This window comes from Protopterus annectens, chromosome 2.part0 (genome assembly GCF_019279795.1).
Source record: "Protopterus annectens isolate FY-2018-M chromosome 2.part0, PAN1.0, whole genome shotgun sequence".
NCBI lineage: Eukaryota > Metazoa > Chordata > Ceratodontiformes > Protopteridae > Protopterus > Protopterus annectens.
In genome coordinates this window covers 420,703,358-420,727,590 of record NC_056728.1, presented here as the reverse complement: position 1 = coordinate 420,727,590, position 24,233 = coordinate 420,703,358, and the positions used below count along the sequence as shown (strand labels likewise).

The 24,233-nt window shown below is 40.9% G+C and overlaps 1 protein-coding gene across 2 annotated transcripts in view; it reads right to left on the bottom strand.

Annotated features, from left to right (window-relative positions):
- Positions 1 to 24,233, bottom strand: part of LOC122793112 (proprotein convertase subtilisin/kexin type 5-like) — a 3,326,953-nt gene that overhangs the window by 245,414 nt on the left and 3,057,306 nt on the right. For both annotated transcript variants that reach the window (XM_044060853.1, XM_044060852.1), the window contains one exon: positions 8,806 to 8,999. In XM_044060853.1, coding sequence (XP_043916788.1) covers positions 8,806 to 8,999 — 194 coding nt within the window. The remainder of the gene's footprint in view (positions 1 to 8,805; positions 9,000 to 24,233) is intronic.

Genomic DNA, 24,233 nt, shown 5'->3' with positions numbered 1-24,233 from the left:
CATTTCAATTAAAAAAAGATATTCAATACAAGACCCGCAGAAGGACAAATAATCCAATAACAACAGCAAAAATACATAGGACCTCCCCAGACAGTCATAACAAGAATGCTGTACATAGCTGCATGACAGTGTAGGACTGCACATATTAAGAATGCCCTCCTTTGTTCATCTGCATCAGACAAACAATAAGAAAATATATTGCTACAGCAAAGAATAAAAGACATTGCACACTATTCAACTGAGCTATGTATTGTGAATGATTACTAACTAAAAAGTTGGTGGCTGGTATCAGAGTTTATAAGTCTCAACACTGTTGGGTAGAAGCTGTTTAACTATCTGGTGGCCCTGCAGCAGACACTCCGATACCTCTTGCCCGAAGACAGTTGTGTAAACCAGCTGTGTGCATGGTGAAAGGGTTCACAAATTATTTTGGATACACATTTGATGCTTCTTGCTGTGAAGAGATCCTGGATTGATGGTAAGTTGGTGCCCAGGATTTTTTTCAGCAACTTGCACCACACTCTGTACCTTATTTTTTTCTGCTATTGTACTGTTCCCAAACCAGTCTGTGAAGCTACTACCTAGAATGCTCTCAACTAGTTTTCTGTAGAACGTGGTCAGAACAGTAGGTGTGAGCTTTGCTTTTTTTGAGCCTTCTGAGAAAATGGAGATGTTGCTGTGTTTTTTTGACTAACTATTCAGTGTTCACAGTCCAAGAGAGATCCCCCGAAATGTGTACCCCTAAAACCTTTGTGGATTTGACCCTTTCCAGCTCTTCATCATTTATCATGAGTAGTGAGTCCGTTGTTGACCTTTTCCTGAAGTCTATAATGATTTCTTTCATTTTATTGACATTCAGGTCAAGGTTGTTCTTAGCATAACAGTCAATAAATGAGCAGATCTTGTCTCTGTAAGTTCCTTCATCCTCCCCTTTGATGAGGCCCACAATGGGTTTATATTAGATAAACAAAAGTTTATCTTACTGAACGCTAAACATGAGCAAAAATCCTGGAACCTGAAACCCGGAATTGTGAGATCGCAGTACAGCGAAGATGGGAATATTTGCCCTTTCCTCACTGTAGTGTGATCTCGGAGTTGGAATATATATTTAGTGGGGGATGTGAGGGGGAACAGCCCCCCCCCCCCACAATTGCAGTTTCGAGTTCTGGGATTTTCGATAATGTCAGCGTTCGGTAAGATAAACTTTCATTTATCTAATATAGACTCCCCACAATCATAGTATCATCTGCAAACTTAATGATGTGATTGTTTGATTTTGCAGAACAGTCATTGGTGAGGAGGGTGAACAACAGAGGGCTTGGCACACAACCCTGAGGAATGCCAATATTGAGTACTATGCATACTGAGGTGTTGTGGCCCCGCACATGGTTTCTGTGGTCTGTTCATCAAGAAGTTAAGAATCCAGTTGCACATGTGCTTGCTAACTCCAAGATGTACAAGCTTGTCAATAAGATGCACTGGAACCACTGTACTGAATGCCGAGCTGAAGTCAGTAAACAGCCTGATGTAGTTGTTTTGTCCCTCCAGATGATCACGTGAGAAGTGGAGTACCCTAGCATCCGCAGTGGATCTGTTAGCCCAATAAGCGAACTGTAGAGGGTCGAAGGTGGATGGAAGGTTTGCCGACAGATGCCTTTTAACTAGCCTCTCAGAGCATTTCATGACATTTGAAGTTAGAGCAATCAGTCTGTAACCATTCACGCAGGCTAGATTAGCTATTTTGGGGAGAGGGACAATATCTGTCACCTTGATGCAAGAGAGAACTTTAACAAGAATAAGGGATGTGCTGGAAATATCACTTAGAGTGGAGCATAGCCACTCTGCACAGCCTTTAAGTACTTTGCCCAGTATTTTATCAGGACCAACAGCCTTTAAGTAAGAGTTCTTCTGCCTTTGAGATCATCCACCATGCCAGACTTATAATTAATTTAGCCAACACAGTCTGAGACAAAGAAGATGTGAGCCAAGAAGTTCTAAGGCTAAGCATAAAACAACACTTGTAATTCAATTACACTGAATACCTGAGAGAAACATGAAATCTATCGCATCTGAGGTTATACACAACTGCACCAAGATAAAGTAAATTCCCCACAACATTCTAGATGTGAAGTAGAACATGAACTTGCAGCTTTAATGGTTATGGCAAGGTAAAACCTAGTACTTTCAAGGCCATGCACTATTCAATGCTCAATTCAAAATGACATCTGAGAATCAAATGTAAGCCTGCTGGCTGTAATACTTGCGCTATGGTACCTAAGCACTAAACAGATATGAGCCCGCTACTGACAGTGCACACAATTTAAGAATGGTCATGAAATCAACCCAAAATATCCAACACAAGTGTAAAATACAAGGGTGTTGCTTTAAAAGCTATAAAGGAAAATAGCAAAATCTGTCCTAAAGCCAACAGAAAGATCTAGAAACCAGTCTTAAGAGTTAAGGAAATTGATCCTAAGGGAATACCTTGGGACAAAATCATCTTCTGTACTGTACTGTACCAAAGGACAATCAACCTTGAAGTGGGAATGGGTATGGAATTGATGAAGGGGGCTTGGTGTCAAAGGGGAAGCTTGACACAACCCCCTTCATCACCAAAGGATCTCAATGCCAGCACGTCAGCCACAACAAAAAACAGTAGAGGCAGAATTACCAATGCAAGTCTGTTTAGTGCTGAGTCAGCCTCGATAAACATAGGGCCACATCAACTGGACAACCTAGATTGCGGTCATGATTAAGAATATATCTGATCTTGAAAAGAGGTAGAAGTCTCAACAACAGATGTTGAAACCTTCAGTGTCATCAGCAAGCAACAAGGTCATAGTAATGGGAAGAGAGGTAGGCTCTGAACTCTCAATGTTGGCATCAAGCTAAGTGATTGGCTTGAAGACTTTGCATTACACCTCTAAACAATGTTTCAATGAGGGGAAGAAAAGAAGTCTAAAAAGACTATAGCATATCCCTAAAATTGAGTCCTAGAAAGGGGGAGAGGTACCAGATAGTCCTGCATTAGACCGAAAGGCAATGTCTGACAACCCCCAAGAAGCAAAAATAAATTGGCACCCATGCCAAGACCAAGCTGGTGTGAGTGTCAGAAGGAAACATTTTTTTTTAATAATGTCAGAGCAATGACAGAAAGTTCTGGGTAAAAAAGAGATGCTGCTTAAAAACAGCAACCAAAACACTGTCTGATAAAAGATGAAGAATGGAGGTAAAGACTCCCCCGTACACATGAGCATCATCATTCAGTTAAGTGAACAAGGAATGCACAAGTGCTACATAAAGTTCAGAGCATTCTAGGTGGAAGGCAAGATAGCAGCATTCCACTATGCAGGACTTTACTGCATCAATAAGCTAAAGTTCAAGGGATGAAAACTTTCAATCAATACATTCGCTGATCCAGCATCACAGAAGTGGAAAGTTATGTATAAAAACAGGCAAGAAAATACCAAACTAGATAAACATGTACATACGAGAATATCATGCTGTACAACTGTAACTAAATGCAAGTGCAACCATAGACATAAATAAGCACTACATTAAACAGAAACTGTAACAAACAAAATGGCTGGAGAAGCCAGACAAGAAATTAAAAAAAAAAAAACCTTAAACATGAAATAAAAGATGTCTTGAGAGACTGGGATAACAGATGTGCTTAAAACTTACAAATCCAAGACAGACATACAAGAAATAACATCAAATTAATCCAAATGGTACCCCTGGAAAGTCAGCAGATGCAACTGCACTGTACCAAGAGTGATCTGGAGAGAGCGCCTTCCTTGCACATGATTGTGGGTAAATGGAAGAAGTTTACTAACCAAGGAAAATTTTAGGTGCCAGACTGCTCAAGTCCTGATGTCCTTGAGGGCTATAAACAGTGAAAGGATAGAACAAAGTCTTATCCCCCTCCCCCTCCAAAAAAAAAAAAACTCAGGTTGTTTAGACATTATCAATAAATTATCAAAGGTATGCAATATCCAAAGTCCCCAAGCATTTCTTATTTCAAACTGCTGTCACATGATCAGTGTCGCTAACCATTTAAACTGCAATGTAATACTCTGCTTTTATATAACAAAATAGCAACATGCATATTAAACTTCAACAAATATTCCCTGACAGCAGTCAGAACAAAAGGATTTTCAAGAACAAATGATAATATTGCACTTAGTAAGATGTCCACCAGAAAAAAGAATCATTCTTAATGTGTCACAACCATTCTTCCGTGAGAACCCTGCTGGGAAATTAATTAGTTGATAGAGATTCATCTATACCAACATCAAATTTCTTCATAATTTAAAGCAAAAGTTATTTGTTTGCTAACAAAAAAGTTGAACTAACCCCTCTGTTGAAAAAAAATCTATTCTGGAAATGTAACACACACTTTAAGAATATTTTAAATGTTTTCCATGGTTAAGTGTGTTTCCTCAACATCTTGTTTAATTACTGCTATGTAATAGCCAGCGTTTCAACTGCAATAAGTCCAATTTTATGTGGGGTCAATGGGACAAATTCTACAATTAACATTTTCCTCCTTAGATTTAAACAGGGGCAGCTCGTGCTATTGGGCTGCAGGACTGCAGCCCCCCCAGATGTACAAAAGAAAAAAAAAAGAAAAAAACAAATGCGAGCCCTGGAACTCACACATGTGCACTCATGGCATTTCCTGAGTCCGGAACTCATGCATGCGCACTTGCGACATTTCCCAAGTCCGGACTGCTACTGAACCAGTCTGGAGCATGCGCACAGAATCTGGACTGCTGGTAAGACAGTCTAGATTACAAAGACAGCCTGCAACAGCAAAGATCCCAGAAGTCCATACAGTTAAACTGCATAGACTGGAAGGGGATCAGATTGCAATGTCTGCAGGCTGGAGCCTGCTCTCGCGTGAAGGACAGGACTTTGGCTCTCACGGGGGTTTTGGTTTTGAAACAAGAGCTTGGCTGGCATTAACGAAGCTGGAAACTCTCTGCAGGTACTTGTTTATACTAATGGAAGTGTGTGTGTGTGTGTGTGTGTGTGTGTGTGTGTGTGTGTGTGTGTGTGTTGTATTAGCAGTTTATTATTATTGTATTTACTGCATTTGTACTCCTATTTTTTCTACATAGAGAAGTGTATTGACTCTTGTTTGTTATGATTACATACTTAGGTTGCTGAACTTGAAGTGGTCATGTGGTTTACCCTTGCAACAGTTTGATACTGTATTTTTTTTTTTTTTAGTTTTTATAGCAAGCAATATTTCAATGTTGATATTTTTATGCATCAAAGATTTGTTACAATACTACTCAGTTATATGTAGTTAATTCTTGGACTGCTTGACATTGCTAAAAGTTGTTCAATGGTACTATAGGTATATCTTTAATTATTGTAGTGCTTTCTGCCTTTCCTGGTAGAGATTATTAAAAAGTTACTCACTGTCTATTTTTTCTTGCTCCCTTTTTTCCTTCCCCTGTGTTCTCACTGCCTTTCCTCCTTCTGCAGGTCCCGTTAATACCACATAACATTCATCCCATTCTTTGCCTTTTCTTGTAGTTCCACAACTGTTTTTACCTTCAAACCTTTCATTTGGCTACCTTGTAGCCCCTACCTCTCCACCCACCCCCCAGCAATCAGGATTAGCAAAGAACAACAGCTGCTGCTTCAAACAAAAATAAACTAACAAGGCATGTACTACCACTTGAGTAATTAAAAAAAAATAGGCTGTTAGCACTTAGCATTACTAACAGACTTAGGTTGTGGGAACCCTACTTTCTGCTGTTTCCTGTATATTTTAACAAGTAATGTATTTCAGTCCTTGGCTGCTGCTTTATACAGCTGCTACACCATCTAGTTTAATGCACTCTTACTGAGCTATATCAAAGCTAAACACTGCAAAGTTGTCCCATTTTATAATACGATTCTGGGTCTGTTTTGGGACCCTAAGTGTGTGTGTGTGTGTGTGTGTGTGTGTGTGTGTGTGTGTGTGTGTGTGTGTGGGTAAGTAAAATGCCCCAGTAGCTACAAAGAAGTCAGAAAATATACCTGGTGGCTAGACTCAAACCATGTACCTTGGGAGTAGGTAGCAAAAGCTTGAATTCCCTATGCACCACCACTTGTGAAATTTTTGGTTCATTTTTATTCTGTTCCTCATAAAATCTGTGTTTTTTCTGGATTTTGAATTCACTAAATAATGACGGCCATTTGAATTTCAGACGTCATATTCTTCAGAAAGTACATGGTAACACAAAGCCTTTTATTCTAGCAATTTTCCGTTTATAAGACCAATATTTGTAATTTGTCCCTATTTTGGGGCTGCAGTCCCCCATCATTGGCTTTGTCCAGGTTTTTTGTGCTAACAAGTTAAGAGCTATGATGAGAACTGAAATCACAGAATATGTTTGGGGCTGTATTCCCCCATTATTGGCTTTATCTAGGTGTTTTGTGCTAAGACGTTGAGAGCTGTGGTGAGAACTAAATTCACTAAATGATAGCCATTTAAGTTTCAGTCTACCTGTTTTTCAAGAAACAGCTGATTTTACATAGTGGTATGTTGCTCTGACTGTAGTGATAGGGTTCCTGGGTTCAAGCTTTACTGGTAAACTACACAGAATGCCAATCTATCATGTGCGGTCCATAACCTGTGCAGTAATCCTTTAAGAAATGTATCTTGAGTTTGTTTCTTGTTTGCTGTTCATTTTTTACTTTGATCATGTTTTGCCTATGAAACAAGCAGATAGTTGTTGTCAGGCAGCAGGTCTTTTTTGGCTAAGAAACATTTTTACAAGTGGTGGTATCACAGAAATTGCTACTTTCACCATGTTTCTTGGTACTTTTATAAAGTTGAATATAAATTACAATTATAACTGCAGTGCAAGGAGAAGTGTTTTAAGTGCTGCTTGTTTTTTTATACTTGATTTTGACTGGCATTCCAGTAATGTATTTAAAAAGTTTTTTTTTCATGCACCACAACCTTTTGGTTTCCATCTAGATATTAAGTAACCTGTCATGTAGCCAATGCATTGAAATATTTTTTTTCTTCTACACTTCATTTTATCTTGATTGGACTCTCATAATGACGGTTTGGCACCCAGAGCAGCATATTTAATTAAAGTCTCAGTTTTTGCGGTTTTTAGCATAGCCCCACCCTGTTCTAGCTGGCCACACCCCTTCCCATTGGCCCCACCCATTCAGCTCTCTCCTGCAGCCCCCCCCCTTTGATTTGAAGCCACCAGCCGCCACCACGTTTAATATACATTCAAGATTGCTACTATCATTCAATTGGTGATATAACCTTTAATGAAAATAGTTTAACATACTAAAACATTTACAAAATACATGGTATGTATGACACGAGAACAGCTACTTTAAAAAAGGCATTAACACCTCATGTAGTGCATGCAGCGTGATGATTATGCTATGACATTCAGAAAAATACAAACCAGTTAAGTACCAAAGTGGCACAAGACCTGACCTTAAATGTTAAGCACCCTCTGCTGAAGTTAAGGTCAGGTCTCACACTAGTCAGTGAAATCAGATATTACTGTTCACCAAATGACAGAGGTAGAACAAAATGTTTGCATCTGCCTTCCATCTGTACAGATAAGGTGTCCCACAAAAAGTAGCCTGAATAACAGAAAGTGTGTTTGCCTGCATTTTCTAAAACATATGCCATTATTTAGTGACTTCAATTCTCAGTGGTTTCTCTGAAAACTACACATTTTAAGAGAAACAGACCAAAAATATGATGCAATAATCTTGACTTTCTGAGAAAATCTAGACAGTTGAGAAGTATGAAAGATGAGTGTAAACATAAGGGACTGCATTACACTGCCTTTCTGATAGTGCTCACTAAGTGTTTTACAGCCGAGAAAACACTTAGCTTTTTTTTTTTTTTTTTTTTACTGTAACTCACAGTACATGGAGCAAATAAAGCTCCATGCACTACACAGAATTATGATCGCGTCTCCAATCCTAACCTACAATTATGTGTTCTCAATGTGGATGCCAAGACTCATCTCTCAAGCTTCGCTCTCGAGGTGAATTTCTTGGCATCCATGTCTTGAACACACAAGATGGTCAGGATAGACAACTCATCATAATCTTCTACACTACCATTAAGGAACATAAGTATTACTCTTGATGATTTTGTATGGTGGATATGATTAACTGAAGATACTTTACTACTGACCAATGGCACAGATAGAAATTTCAGTTCCATCCTCACATCTTAAACTGCTGCTCCCATTAACCAGCTTATCATACAAATAAATGTATGTCTCTGTTTCTGCTGCAGCTATACCCCTATGAAATGTACTACATATAGAGAGTAAATTTAGTTTTTGCCCCAACAGCACATAAAAGCCATTTCTGTTTTTGAGAAGCATTCCTTTATCTAAGCATGCTGCTTACTGATCTATATTGTAGACACTAATTATGAAAGTTCTAGACACTCTCACCTCTATGAATAATGTTTCTGTGGGGAGTATAGAAAAAAAATACTCAGATGAGTACACAAGACTGTCACACCTACTACAAGAGCACATATGCTCTATGTTTAAAGCTTTCTGAACTCTTAATCCAGTCACACACACAAGTTGCTGCCTGGTATATACTCCAGCATCATGCTCTGAACAAAAAACACTATTGATTATTACCTGCGTATGTGAAAACAGAATATAAAACAGTATTTTTGGTCTATGTCAAGGCTAAAATGTTTTTACTGTAAAGAATTTGAGGCAGAAGTAACAATAAACCAAAAAAGGTCATCATGGTTTGTGAAGACACCATAAGGCTATTTGCCAATATACTAACTCTGATCGAGGTAAAAGTTTTCAGGGCAGCTGACAACGCAGTTGTTAGTTTCTTCATTGAGATGGTATCCCTCTTTGCAAGATGTGCACTGGTCAGAGTGGCTCCCCACACAAGTTTCACAGTTGGACCAACACTTCTTACAGCGCTTCTTGTCATCACTAAAGAAACCAGGGGGACATCCAGCAACACAGGTCCTGTATCACAAAATGAAAGACAAAAGAGAAAAACATTGAGAGTACATTAACATGACTCACACAGATTAGCAGTCAGCAATTTAATGAACTGGCTTCTTTGATTTTTCCTTTGAAATTCAATTACTGATACAAACATAAGATTTTATAGTTGTAGAATGTATAAGCACCTAGAGCTTCTAATGCTGAATTGTAAATGGAAAGCACACACCATTAGATAATACTGCTTTCTGTTAAGTCCACCTAATGTGCGCATCTAGAAAGCACTACTTTAAAGAAAGTACAGTTGAGTACCTACCATAAATGTAGATGTTCGAGTGTATTCACTGTTGCAGTCATTACTCTTGGGTTATCCTGCTGGCAGGCTACCCTCAGTCGGCCAGAATTCCAAAGTCTAGGTCCGGCCTCGGTTGCTGTCACCTCTTCCCTGACGTCAGTGCGCCAGGGGTATAAAAGATGCAGCTAACGCCATTTTCTTTAGTTTTTCTTGCCCCAGATGTCAGGTGCCCCAAATAGGTAGGCTGAAAAATATACCAGTAAGAAATGCAAGCACAAAAATAACATTTCCTTCATCTACAAGCAAATACACCAAAACGGTTGTATAGGATAGAGAAATGTAGATAAGTCCCAGCAAAGAGAAGGGGGATGATGGGTGGGTAACCTGGACTGCAAAAGTGAATACACTCGAACATCTACATTTATGGTAGGTACACAATTGTACTATGTTCATCGTGTTTCACTGTTGCAGTCATTACTTTTGGGTAGAATCCCAAAGCTGAGGATGGGTGGCTGGGCTAAATAGGATTCGAGAGGCTATGAGGCCCTGCAGAACTGCAGTGGCGAAGCCTGCTCTGGACTTAGAGTAGAGAGGCAAGTGGTAGTGCTTTGTAAAGGTGTGCACTGAACTCCAAGTTGCAGCCTCTAAGATATCTTTGGTTGGTACTCCTCTGAGGAAGGCTGCTGAAGTGGCTGCTCTGGTGGAATGAGGCCTAATGCCCTTAGGCACTGATTTGCCATGTTGAAAATAGCAGAAACGGATGCAATGGCCTATCCATTTAGAAATAGTCTGTTTTGAGATAGCCTTTCCTTGTGATCCTGCAGCATATGACACTAAAAGTTGCTCAGTCTTTCTGAAAGTTTTAGTTCTGTCCAAGTAGAAGCGTAACTGCCTGTGTATGTCCAAAGAATGCGGAATTTTCTCACCCTTGTTCTGTGGATTTGGGTAAAAGGCAGGCAAGTGAATGGTTTGGTTGAGGGCCACACTGGACACCACCTTAGGAATAAATGTAGGGTTTGTCCTCAGAGAAACCCTGTCTGGATGAAAAATGATGAAAGGTTCCACAGCCATGAGTGCTTGTAACTCCGAGACTCGCCTTGCAGAGGTTATTGCTAGGAGCAGAGCTGTTTTCCAGGATAAGAATTTTATATCTGCTGTTGATGCTGGCTCGAAAGGAGGCAGTGTGAATTTTTCCAAAACATAATTGAGGTCCCAGGCCAGAATTGGTGCTCTCCTTGGAGGCCTAATGTTTTTGGCCCCTATGAGGTACTGCCTCATTAAAGGATGTGAAAAGACAGGTGGTTCCGTATTGTAATGTGCTGAAATGGCAGAGGCATGAATCTGAATTGATGAGAAAGAAAGACCTTTGTTCAGCATCTCAGTTAGGTATTGTAAAATCTGAGGAATATTTGGTACAGACCTGTCACTGCCTTGTTCCTGGTTCCAAGCACAGAATCTCTTCCATTTTTCTGCATAAGATTTTCAGGTACTGAGCCTCCTGGCCTCCAAGATAACATCCATAACAGCTTTTGAAAGAGGAGTGTTCTGAATGGCTACATTATCCGCCATGCTGCCAGATTTAAGGTCCTGAGTTGGCTGTGCAGGATCTGATTGTTTTGTTGGGTCAGCAAGTGAGAAGTTTGAGGCAATATCCATGCTGGACCCTGAGACAAGTTCTTTAGGATTGGGTACCAGTGCTGGCGTGGCCAGTCTGGTGCAATCAGTATCATTTTTGGCTTCTCTTGTCTGACCTTTAGGAGTACTCTGGGAAGGAGAGGCAGTGGGGGAAAAGCATATACTGTTAGTTTTTTCCAGCTGAATGATAGGGCGTCCACTTTCCATGCTTGCTTGTGATAAATCTTTGTGCAAAATCTCTGCAATTGACAGTTGTGAGGGGAAGCAAATAGATGTCTGGGCATCCCCATTTCTTTATTATCATGCTGAAGACTTGTGGATCCAGTTTCCATTCATGGGGATCCATGAGGTTTCTGCTTAGTTCGTCTGCCAGAGTATTTGTTTTTCCTGGCAGGAATTTTGCTTGCAGGTGAACTTGAAAAGTCAAGGCTGTGTCCCATAAGGTCATTGCTTGTCTGCAGAGGGGGTAGGAATGTGTGCCTCCCTGCTTGTTTATGTAGCACATGACCGTAGTGCTGTCTGTCTTTATCAGTAACTGTCCTGGATGAAGCAGGTCCTTGAAAGCTGTCAGGGCATTTTGAACAGCTAGCATCTCTTTTTGACTGATGTGAAGATGCATCTGGTTTGCAAGGCCATGTGCCCTGAATACGTTTTCCTGCCATATGGGCCCACCAGGCATAATCTGATGCATCTGTTGTCAGTGTCTGTCTGGCTGTAAGTAAACTGAATGGCAGACCCTTGTTGTGGTGACAGGCTTCTGCCCACCATCAAAACTCCTGTTGTAGGCAGGGAATGAGTGCAATTACTGTCTCCAGGCTGTGGCAATGCTGATTCCACTTTTCAGATACCATTGTAGTTTCCTCATATGCAGTCTGCATATGGAATTAGTAGAATGCAGGATGCCATGAAACCCAAGGCCTGCAGGATTTTCCTTGCAGATAAGTGGGTTTTTGTTGCCAATTTCTTGAAGTAAGTAGTCAGTTGTTTTTGCTTGTCTGGCGTCAGATAAGCCATCTGGGCAGTTGTATTTAAGCTTGCACCCAGTAATATTATCTCTTTAGAGGGCACTAGTTTTGATTTCTTTTTGTTTACTGTGTACCCTAGGCCAATTGTTCTCTGCTTGAATTAGGCAGTCGTCCAAGTAGGGATACATTTGAATTCCTTTTTGTCTGCAAAACGCAATTACTGGTGCCAGACATTTTGTGAAGACCCTGGGCGCAGTAGATAAGCCAAAGGGCAGTGCAGAGAATTGGTAATGAATTGAGCCAGCTATGAATCTGAGGTATCTTCTGCAAGATTGTCTGATTGGGACATGCGGGTATGCCTCTTTTAGGTCCAAAGTTACGAGCCAAGCCTTCTTGCCCAGCATGGGCAGTAGCTGCTGCAGAGTCAACATCCTGAATTTTGGAACTTCCAGAAACATATTTAGTATAGACAGGTCCAGAATTGGTCTCCAGGTATTGTCCTTCCTGGGCACTAGGAAAAGTCTGGAGTAAAATCCTTGCCCCTGCTCTTGTTGTGGTACTTGCTGAATGGCCCTCATGTCCATGAGGAGTGTAATTTGCTTTTGTGCCTCTGCCCATTGATTGTGTGGCAGGTCTGGCATGCCTTTTGACCTTGGTAGAGTGTGAAAATGGAACCTGTAGCCTTGGGACACTATGTTCAGGACCCATTTGTCTTGGATAACCATTTGCCAATTTGATGAAAAAAGTGCTAGTTTTCCCCCGAAGGGGGCTGTTAAAAGAAAACTGTTTGGAACTGGTAGAGGAACGTCATTGGGACGGTTTCCTGTAAGGTTGTGATTTGTCTTCTCTGCTTTTGGAGGTAGGAACACCCCATTGTTTAGTCCTGTATGAGCTTCGGGGCTGAGATCTGCCTCTGGGATGCCTGTATCTGCCTCTTTGTGGTCTGTCTGAGACTGGAAAGGACCAATTTTTTGAAGCCCAGTTCCTGCTAAACCTGGGTGGCTGTACCTGTAAGAAATCTTTGACTGTCTGCATGGATTTTGCTTTATCCTCCATTTTTTTCAACACCTCTTCTGCTTTAGTACTAAACAAAGTATCATGCTGTAATGGTGCATCTAATAATTTTGCTTTAACATGATCAAGCAGATTCTGTTCCTTTAACCAAGCATGCCTTCTAATAACAGAACCTGTAACAGTGGCCCTGCAGGAGGCCTACAGTGAATCATAACCACATTGCAAAGTATGCTTTCCCACTTGTTCAGTTGCATGCAATAAATCCTGCAATTCCTTGTTCTCTGAACATTCAGTATTTGTCAACATTTTCTGTTTAAGTAGTGACATTAAATATTGCTGATATTTAAGCATATGAAACTGACAATTTAAAGCCCTTACAGCCTGGGTGGCAGAAGTGTAAACTTTTTTCCCCCATCTGTCTAGAGCCCTAGAATCCCTATCAGAGGGGACAAGGTTTTTTGCAGTGAAAGCTTTAATCCCCTTGGGACCCTGAGATATAGTATCTGGGTCAGCAGAGGGGTTTTTATATAGGAATTTATGAGAATCCGGGACCCTGTAGTATCTGTCTGGCTTAGCAGGTGCAGGGGGTAAAGAGTCAGGGGACAGACCGGACTCTGAAAATACATCATCTATAATGTCTAGAACAGGTGGAATAGCAAGGGTTCTGTGCTGAGGAAGAAGCAGAAATTCTCTGAACCTTTTCTTAGATTCAGAATAATATTGGCTCTCCCAGTGGAAATGCTCCCTCATAGTATGCAGTGTTTCCCCAAAAGAATAATCCTCATGAGGAGAGGCTGAAGGAATGGATTCTTCAGCATCAGAATCCTCATAGGGAAGCATGGAGTAATCCTGTTCAGAAGAGAATTCAGAGGAAATAGATACCTGATCAGAAGAATCATACTCTATCTCTTGCCTAGGCCTCTTATCAGGAGGGGGATGAGAGCCCCTGATCAAAGTAATTAGGTCTTCGGCCATTTTGAGCATCTGTTTTTTAGGCATGGAAGTCTGAGTAGGAGAATGCTGTACTTGTTTCTTTGTCTTTAGAGCTGCTTTAGTCTTTGAAGCTGAAGATGGCTTAATATATAGTTGTGTAGGTCTGAAGACACCCTCAGAAGCCGATGCCTGCTCAGTGGCTCCGGATCCATCTGAGGGAGTGATTTCCGAGTGTCCAATACCTTGAGTTTCCAGAGGCCCAGTCGGCTCCACGTGGGAGTCGGTAGCGGCCTGTGGCTCTGAGGTAGTGGGCGCCAGGGGTTGCGAAAGCGCCTCACTGAAAACTGGCGAACAGGCGACTGGCCTAGTAGAGGCTTTGTCGTCTGTTTTGGACCTCGGATGCCTATCCTTGTCCTTGTCCTTGAGTTTTTTGTAAACTCCAGTTGTCGGCTGTTCTGACGGCATTATATAATTAAATCTTCGGCCAAAGTAATAAAATGTAAAATCGAACCGACGCTTGATAGTGCATTGGTTAAATCTAGCACAAAACTGACAGCTAGTAACGTTGTGATCAGGGCCTAGGCAAGGAATACAGTAAGAGTGAAAATCCTTATGAGGTATTTGCTTCCCACAAGAAATACAATTGTTAACTTTTTCTGACATCGGTCTGGAGCAAGAAAAAAGTTTCCCCAATGGGGTACTTAGCTTTAATGAAGACTTTGGTTCTGAAATTCGGATTTGAAAATCTCAGGAGTCGGCCGACCGGCACTTGCGAACTGCTTTTGCTTTGGGTACCGCGCGGCAAGAAAGACTGAAGAAAATGGCGTCGGCTGCATCTTTTATACCCCTGGCGCACTGACATCAGGGAAGAGGTGACAGCAACTGACGCCGGACCTAGACTTTGGAATTCTGGCCGACTGAGGGTAGCCTGCCAGCAGGATAACCCAAGAGTAATGACTGCAACAGTGAAACACGATGAACATCAGAGAGGTGACCTTCAGGGCACCATGCACAAACAGTGGGATCTAGTAGGATTCAAATTAGGTTCTTCTAATTTAGGTCACTCCTGTCCTACATCTATTTGTCTACATTATCACTAAAGTATTTAGAATCGTAGAATACATGGTTACAGCTGACAGGAAAAATACACAGTGGCCAGTTTTTGCAATTCAGCAGGCTGGTTGGATTTTGGCCTTGTGACACCTGAGCATTACTTCTGGGGATAACAATAAGCAAACTCACTCAAATTCATCAGGTAACTAGTCTTTCAAAGTAGAGTATACATGTGTGCTGAATGAATAACAAGAGTTAACCATAAAACTAATCATTATGGTGAAGTCTATCTGCACAAATGAACATGCCTAAAATCATTTACTGATAAAAAAAAAAATATTGACTACTCAGTCATACTTTGCAAGCTGAGCAGTTAAGTCAAGGGGTGATACAAGGGTTATGCTATTACCTGCACAAGCATTTCAGACACTAAGTTTTATTCGAGATTGTGCATCATGCATGCAGGTTCTGGTTCGGAAGAATTCTGCAACTGTGCAGCAAAAAGTAGTTCAGGTTTCAGCTTCAGCTGATGAGATGGCTTTAAGTAATTTACAAGAAACAATAAATCAAACACACTCAAATGTGTTAAAATACATGGAACACCGAAGGAATATATCCACAGAAACAACAAAAGTCTGGGAAAAATAAATGCTTTACCTAGCTATTCAGATGAAGTGATAAAACTGCAAAAATCACTCACAGAAATAAAGAAAATGCTAGATGAGCATGAGGCTTTTCAAAAAGAAGCATTTCGAAAAATAAAGAGTTAGGAGATATAGTAGTCAGAGAAAACCTGTACTTTCAGCGTTACCAGAGAAACTGGAAGGAACAGGCTGTATTAATTTTAGGAAAGTACAAATAAGCAACTGAAATGGTGTTTCACAGCAGGACCCATTAATTACAAAGGCAGACTGTATGCATGCTGCAAACCTGGTCATGAGAAAGAGACAAGACCTATACTAGTAGAGATGCAGTTATACCAGTAGAAAGAGATGTTCCTGAATAAATTGAGGCAGATAGGAAAATTATTAAAATTGAAGATGACAGAAAGTTTGTGGAAAATTCTTATTCACTGTACACCAGACAGAAAAGAATCAAGTTTATCTCAGCAATTAGGTACTGTCAACAGGCAAGTGTGGGATTCAAGCTGCTGACTGACTAGAATAATCAGGAGTACACTGAACTTGATCTTCTAGAGACTAAAGATGGAGATGGCTAAAAAGACCAGAAACACTGAAATTATTGAATAAATGGGAAAATACAAAACATCAATCCCAGTGGACATAGGAACAGACATAAAATGTGACTGTGAAAGACGGAGTTTTCTTGACATTATTACATTTGTTGGTGAACTGTAAAGTACATACCCACATAATGTCAACAATGTAAAATTTAGAATGACGCTGAAGGGAATGAAAAAGCAACTAAAACAGTTTTTCTTTTTATTAATGTGTGGGTAAAACATTTCATAATGTAAACTGCATATTATACTGTAAAGCAGTTTTATATAGTGTGCAATCAGACATATTTTGCATGTGAGGTAGGGAGATACTTATCAGCAACTGCTCTATATGTTAAAGATATTAAAGCAAGCAAGTACTTTTTCTTAGTTGTAAGACATTCAGGGTTTACACTGTAACAAAGTAAGAATGGCTGGACTGAAGTAAAGATAATATAATTTTGTGATCTTGATCTTCGGGATAGGATGTAAAACTGTACTGTTCATATTATATGTAGAATTAAGACAGTTTCCATTTTATGTCTAGATTAATGTCTTGGTTTAAGTTACATACAAAAATATCCTTGAAAAATAAGGCACAATGATGAAAGGCAGAGAAAATTTTAAGTTTTATTGCATCTGCAAAGTTATTAGCTTGTTTTGTGTTTCAATTAGCAAATGTTTTCAATGGGAGACAAGAAGTCTGCAGATGTGGACAGCTGGCCATGGAAGTCTGAAATTTACAAAGATTCTTTCATGCATCTGCAATGCTTTAGCAGTTTTTTTCTCATAGCTGACTGCTTTTACTTGAAGACCAGTTATCTACATGTACAAACTGTGACACAAGGGAAATACTGCCAGCCCAGCTACCTGGAATTTTGTAAATAATTATATGTCATTTGAGAATATTAATATAATTTATATAGAAATGTAACAAAAGGAGACACTGCCAGCCCAGCTATCTGGAATTTCAGTTATATGTCATTTGTGAATACTAGCATGATGCAATTGCTTGTGTTACCAAATGTATTAGAACTGTATGTCATGTGTATATTAAACTACTGGTACAGAAGTGTGTTGAATAGGGTTTGTACAGCTCTGAGCTTCAAGGATGCATCCACAATGTACTGGAAAAGAACAGAAATGTATATAAACTATACACCTGTGCAAATGTATGTTTTAATAGTAGAAACTGGAACATGCAGAGTTAACTTGCAAAACGACAAGAAAATAAGTTGAAATTAAATTATTTTACGATTGTGTTATAAAAGTTAGTTTCAATGCAGCAAGGAGACAGTATGTCTAGAACTTAGATGCCTTCTGCATTTTTTTCTAGCAACTGCAAACACGTGAAGGCTATGTATTTTTTCACAAGGAGATGTCAAATGCTACAATGGGGGGGGGGGGGCTAACTTGGGAACTTAAGTCAGGTGACAAAAAGTGATGCCATCCAAGCTAACCCAGAAGTAATATTTGATATTAATTTAAGAACTCTCTGAGAGAGAGAGAGACTGTGCAATTTGTATTTTGTCTTTTGACCTGGAAACATCTACTCATCAACACCATCCACACTTGCCTTGCTGTAAGACTTACGGCATAATATCTCTCTTCAATATAGATAGGAATATAGTCAAGATTAGTTTAGATGTTTTCTGTATTCGAGACTCTCCTGCAATGCTGTTTTAAAATATTTCCTGTGATTTTGAACTCTGAAGTTATTGGTCTTGTTCTTGTATTATTTATTATTAAATATATTTAAACCTATCTTTGTGGCTGATATTTGTGAGACATATTTAAGCTCTTACAGTACTTGCATATGTATTTGGTGGGTCTATGTTAGAACATCGAAGTTTCAGAACTTCAAATGTTCTAATATCGACCCCTAATAAGCGAAAGCTGAAAAAAGCGAAGTTTCAGAAAACCAAATTCTTTTCTAGGGAAAGAATTTGGTTGTCCGTTCCCGTCGCTTTGCTATTTTCAGCACTGTGGTGAAAAGTTACAGGTCGGGTTCAGGTAAGTGTGCAAATGTGTGCACGTGAGGGTTAGGGCGGGGTAGGTGAGTTAGGGTTAGGGGGCGTGTGAGGTGTGTGTGCGATAGTGATGGACCTTAGGGTTAGGGTTTGGGTTAAGGTAAGTGGGTAGATAGTGGTGTATCTACAGTTTAGTGTAGGGTTAGATGTATGTGTGTGGATTGCTGTTTGTTTGGTGTGTTTGTGTTGTGTGTATGTGTTTTGGAACAACAATTTTTTTCCCTAGGAAAAAATTCACTGTTCTGAATTTTTGATGTTATCAGTTTTCGGTTACTAGGAGTCGATATTGGAACATTCAAAGTTCTGAAACTTCTATGTTCTAATATAGACCTTATTTGGTGACACTGTACAGGCCACTCCTAAATAGCCTTGCAAGTCTTGGTCAGACTACCATTTGGATAGTAGTAACATTACACCGTAGGATTGAGCACCCTTTGTAAGAGCCTTACAGTAGCTGATAAGTAGGGGGTGGTGGCAGTGGAAACTACCTTATAGTCTGGGTAGAAGGGGACATAGCTAGTAAACCTGTGCCAGCCTTCCCCAGGTGTGTGTGTGTGTGTGTGTGTGTGTGTGTGTGTGTGTGTTTGTATACAAACCAAACTCAAAGTGTGTGTGTATGTGTCAGCTACTTAGGCAGGGACATGAAGCACTGGTTGGACAGAGAGGTTGCTGGAGGTCTTGGCTTGGCCACTCAGCGGAGATCTTAACCCTATAGCTGCGCCAGTGGGGAATCTTATTGGGGATCTGGAGAAAGAGGGAGAAATCAGCCCCAGACTGACGGTGATTTTTGTGTGCTCTTAAGGGAAACTGCACTTTACTGTGTGTGTACTTGTCATCCTCCCAGTGTGTACATTCCCTAGCTGTTGTCAGTGTTGAGGATTGAAGCTCCTTGATTACTGGGCCAGTGCAGGGGCACCGCACAAGCAATTAATCTTGAGAGCTGTGAGTACTCTTTGCTAAGAGAAATGCAACATTTAACGGTATGGAAGCAAGAAGAGACATGTAACATTTAAAGGTATGACAGTAGACAGTTCAGTGACAAAGCTTAAAACTGTGGAAAGTGAATAAGTAGTAGTAGGCTCCCCAGATGCTTTCATTTGTTTAAAAGAACAAAGTGCAATTTACTTTATTTAAAGGTAGCCAGTGCAGTTTTTCTCAAGGCTAAAATTCTTTTTTACAGAAATCATGCAAGCTGGTTTTCACTTCATGGAGTGGAACAGAAAAAAGAGGAGTCAGTATAACTTGGAACACAGACTGTAACATGCACTTTTGTGTGGGGGAAGCTTAATTCCGGATTTGGTAATACCTGTGGGTGCAACCACTGATTGTGGCAACTGTTCCTAAATAGAGGAGTACATTTAATTTGTTGAAAAAGTAACTATCTTTTTCTGCTTGTTATAAATTAAAAGGGGATGGATAAGTTCTGAAAATGAATTTAGTTTTTTTTTTTTTTTGATAGTGTCGTTCCACTGAAGCAAAAAGTCTTGAAAATGTGATACAGTTTCAAATGGAGATGAAAATAAGCATAAAAAGTTTACCAACATTAGTGTGTGCATGTAATCAAGCATCTGGAAATACACATTCAAATGAACAGTCATCTGTAAAAGGTGGGAGTCACAGAACTTTGTATCATAATGGCTACTCTGTCCATATTACCATGGAATGTAAATGGCCTTATAACAATAGACAAAGGGCAAAGAGTATTAAATTGCATTAAAAAATGTGTGGTGCAAACATCAGTGTTGCAAAATACACACATGGATAAAAAATGAGCTTGTGAATTTGACAAAAGATTTCAGGATGGACATTCAGCAGAAAATCAGAGACAGAAGAAAAGAGGAAGTAATAATACTGACTGCAAGAGGGGGTCCAATAATGACAGAAGAGGGAAAAACACAATAATGACATATTAGTGGCAGTAAGGGGCTACTGCCAAGGCAGGAGGATTACACTGGCAAGTGTTTATATTCCACCAAAAACTGCTATTATGGAGCTAAAGAAATTCTGGGAGAAATAATCAGCTTTTAGTATGGATTATTATTTATGGTTGGGACTGGAACTTAATTTCCAACATGTATGATGTGCCAGGGGGATAGTACAGTTGTGTGCACTTACCATAAATGTAGATTTTCGAGTGTATTCACTGTTGCAGTCATCACACACTTAGGTTATCCTGCCAGGGGTAGCCCTTAGTCGGCCCAAATACCAGAGGCTTTGTATTTCTGTGTCAGTTGTTGTCACTTCAAGACTGACGTCAGGTAGTCAGAGGTATAAAAAAGTACAGTTTTGTACCTACCATAAATGTAGATGTCCCATAGACATGCAACTGCAGTCATAACATGTGGGTTGTCCTGCCTCAGGCAGCCCTCGGTCGGACGGATTCCAAAGTCTGGGTCCGACGTCGGCTGATGTCGCATTTCTCTCCGACGTCAGAGCGGCTGGAGTACATAAGCATCAGCCGACGCCATTTTCTTCAGTGTTTCTTGCCCCAGATGCCAGGTGCCCTCCAAGGAAGGCTGTAATCAAATTGGAAGACAAAAACAGGATTCCAAACAAATACATGAGCAATAAAACAAATACACCATAACAGATATCCCCAGCTAAGAGTAAGGGGGATAGGAGTGGACCCTAAGCATAGAGGGGTATGGAGGGAGGGAAAACCCGACTGCAGTTGCATGTCTATCGGACATCTACATTTATGGTAGGTACAAAACTGTACTATGTCCTTCAAGAATGCAACTGCAGTCATAACATGTGGGTAGAATACCATAGCTTAGCTGGGGAGGAGGTATGCTCTAGGAAAGAGATGGTGTGGCAATCAAACCCTGCAGGACTGCCGAAGCAAAGCCTGCTCTGGATCTGGAATATAGAGGGAGATTGTAGTGTTTGGAGAATGTATGCACGGAGCTCCATGTAGCAGCTTCTAGAATGTCCTTTGTAGGCACCCCTCTTAAAAATGCTGTAGAGGTGGCTGTAGCTCTGGTGGAATGTGGTCTGACATAGGCTGGAACAGTCTTTCCATGAAAGGAATAACAGAATCTGATGCAATGTCCAATCCATTTAGAAATAGTCTGTTTTGAAATTGCTTTTCCTTGGACTGCAGGGGCGTAAGCTACAAAAAGCTGTTCAGACTTCCTACTGGCCTTGGTTCTGTCCAGGTAGTATCGAAGTTGTCTATGAATGTCCAAGGTATGCAAAAGTCTTTCCCCCTTATTCTCAGGATTGGGGAAGAAAGCAGGCAGATGAATGGCTTGATTTAGAGAAACCCTAGATACCACCTTTGGCATAAAGGTAGGGTTGGTCCTTAATGAGACCCGGTCTCTGTGGAAAATAATAAAGGGTGGAATTGCCATTAGGGCCTGTAGCTCCGAAACCCTTCTTGCTGAGGTAATTGCCAACAGGAAGGCTGTTTTCCATGAGAGAAATTGCAAGTCAACTGAAGCTGCTGGCTCAAAAGGAGGTAGAGTCAGTTTTTCTAAGACAAAATTGAGGTCCCAGGCTGGCACTGGGGCCTTTCTTGGTGGCTTAATGTTCTTGATTCCCCTGAGGAATTGTCTTAGTAAGGGGTGAGAGAAAACAGGAGGATCAGTGTTGTATCTAGCTGAAATAGCAGATGCATGTATCTTTATTGAAGAATATGAGAGGCCGCTCTGTAACATATCTGCCAAATATTCCAAGATAAGTGGGATGTTCAGTAATGATGCATCATGTCCTTTGCTGGTATTCCAATTGCTGAATCTTTTCCACTTTGCTAAGTAGACCTTTCTGGTGGATGGTCTTCGAGCCTCTGTTAGTATCCGCTGAACTTCCTTGGAGAGAGATAAGCTGAAGTTATTTATGGGATCTCCCAGGCTGTTAGCTGTAGTGTCTGAAGGTTTGGATGCGGTGTTTCAAAATTGTGTTGAGTCAAAAGTAGAGGCCATTGAGGGAGGGCCCACCTCCTGGTGTGACATATGCTCAGTAGTAGTGGGTACCAGTGTTGTCTTGGCCAATCCGGAGCTATTATGATTCCCTTGGGCTTCTCTGCTTTGATCTTTAGTAATACTGAGGTCATCAGTGGCAGAGGTGGGAATGCATAGATTGCTAGGGAGTTCCAGTTGAATGAAAGGGCATCTATTTTCCAAGCCTTTGGATGGTATGTCCTTGTGCAAAATTTTGGTAGAAGATGACTGAGGTGAGAGGCAAATAGGTCCACTTCTGGCTTGCCCCATGTCGAAGTGAGTTGTCTGAAAGCCTTCAGATGTAACCTCCACTCGTATGGATCTGTGAAATTCCTGCTTAGGCTGTCCGCCAACACATTGTCTTTTCCTGGAACAAACTGGGATTGTAACTGGATGTTTAGACTCAGTGATTTCTCCCAAAGCTGCATTGTCAGTCTGCAAAGGGGGTAAGAGTGGGTGCCCCCCTGCTTGTTTATGTACCACATCACCGTGGTGTTGTCTGTCCGTTTCATTAAGTGGCCTTGCTGGAGTTGGTTTTGAAAAGCCTCGATAGCATGCATTACTGCCAGCATTTCCTTTTGGTTTATATGCAGATGTGTTTCCTTTGGAGACCATTGTCCTTGTATACACCTGCCTTCCATGTGCGCCCCCCATCCAAGGTCTGAGGCATCTGTAGTCATGGTCTGTGTTATCTGTGGTTTTTTGAATGACATACCTGTGTTTTCCTGGCTCACCGAGGCCCACCATAGGAATTCCTTTTGTAGGCATGGAATGAGTGGTATGATTGCCCCCAAGTTGTTGTGTTGAGACAAAATGCTTTTTAGGTACCATTGAAGCTTTCTCATGTGTAGTTTTGCTAATGGAACCAGTAGAATGCAGGATGCCATGTAACCCAGGGCCTGTAGGACTCTCCTTGCAGTCATCTGGGTGAGTTTTGCTAAACCTTTGAAGTATTGAGTTAACTTCTCTTGCTTGTCTTCTGTCAGGTAAGCCATCTGAGAGGCTGTGTGTAGTTTGGCTCCTAAGAAGATTATTTGCTGGGATGGCTGCAGTCTTGACTTTTGGAAGTTGACTGTGAATCCCAGAGCTTGAAGTAATCGTATGACATAATCCAGGTTTTTTGTCAACATCAGTTTGTCGTCCGCTTGTATGAGGCAGTCGTCCAGGTACGGGTAAATTTGTATACCCTGGAGCCTGCAATGAGCAATTACTGAAGCCAGGCATTTTGTAAACACTCTGGGCGCAGTAGATAAGCCAAATGACAATGCTGAGAATTGATAATGCTCTGGCCCTGCAAGAAATCTGAGGTATCTTCTGCAGCTGTGTCTGATAGGGACATGCAGGTACGCCTCCTTGAGGTCCAGAGTAATCAGCCACGACTCCTTGCCCAGCATGGGAAGAAGTTGCTGTAGAGTCAGCATTTTGAACTTTGGTACTATGAGAAAGGTGTTTAATGCAGACAAGTCCAGTATTGGTCTCCATTGAGATTCTTTTCTTGGAACAAGGAACAGTCTTGAGTAAAACCCCTGCTCTTGTTCTTTTTGTGGAACTCTTTCTATTGCTTTCATTCGAGTCAGCAGAGTGATTTGCTTGATAGCCTCTGCCCTTTGATGTTGTGGTAGATTTGGCATGCCTTGTTTTCTTGGTAAGGTATGAAAATGAAACCTGTACCCTCGGTCTATAATGTCCAAAATCCATTTGTCCTTTGTCAGTCTGTGCCAGTTTTTTGCAAACAGAGATAATTTTCCGCCCAAGGGAGCTTCTAGTTGTTCCCTGGTAGGCGGTAGTAGAGGAAAGTCATTGAGTTTGTGGTTGTTGGGCAGGTGAAACCCCTGCGTCACTTCTTTGGTTTCCTGGCTGCCAATGTCATCCCCTGTAAGGGCCTCTGTATTGGCCTCTTCCTCGGCCACGTCTGTTCTTACCCCTTTGAAACTTTTCTGGATTAGGAAAGGACCAGTTTTTTGAAGGCCAATTCCTACTGAATCTGGGGGGTTGAACCTGGAGGAAATCCTTCACAGTTTGAACTGATTTTGCTTTTTCTTCGATGGTCTTTAACACTTCCTTAGCATTTGCACCAAAAAGCTTGTTCTTTTCCAAAGGTGCATCCAGAAGTTTTGCTTTACATGATCTGGTAGAGGTTGATCTTTTAACCAAGCATGTCTACGCATCA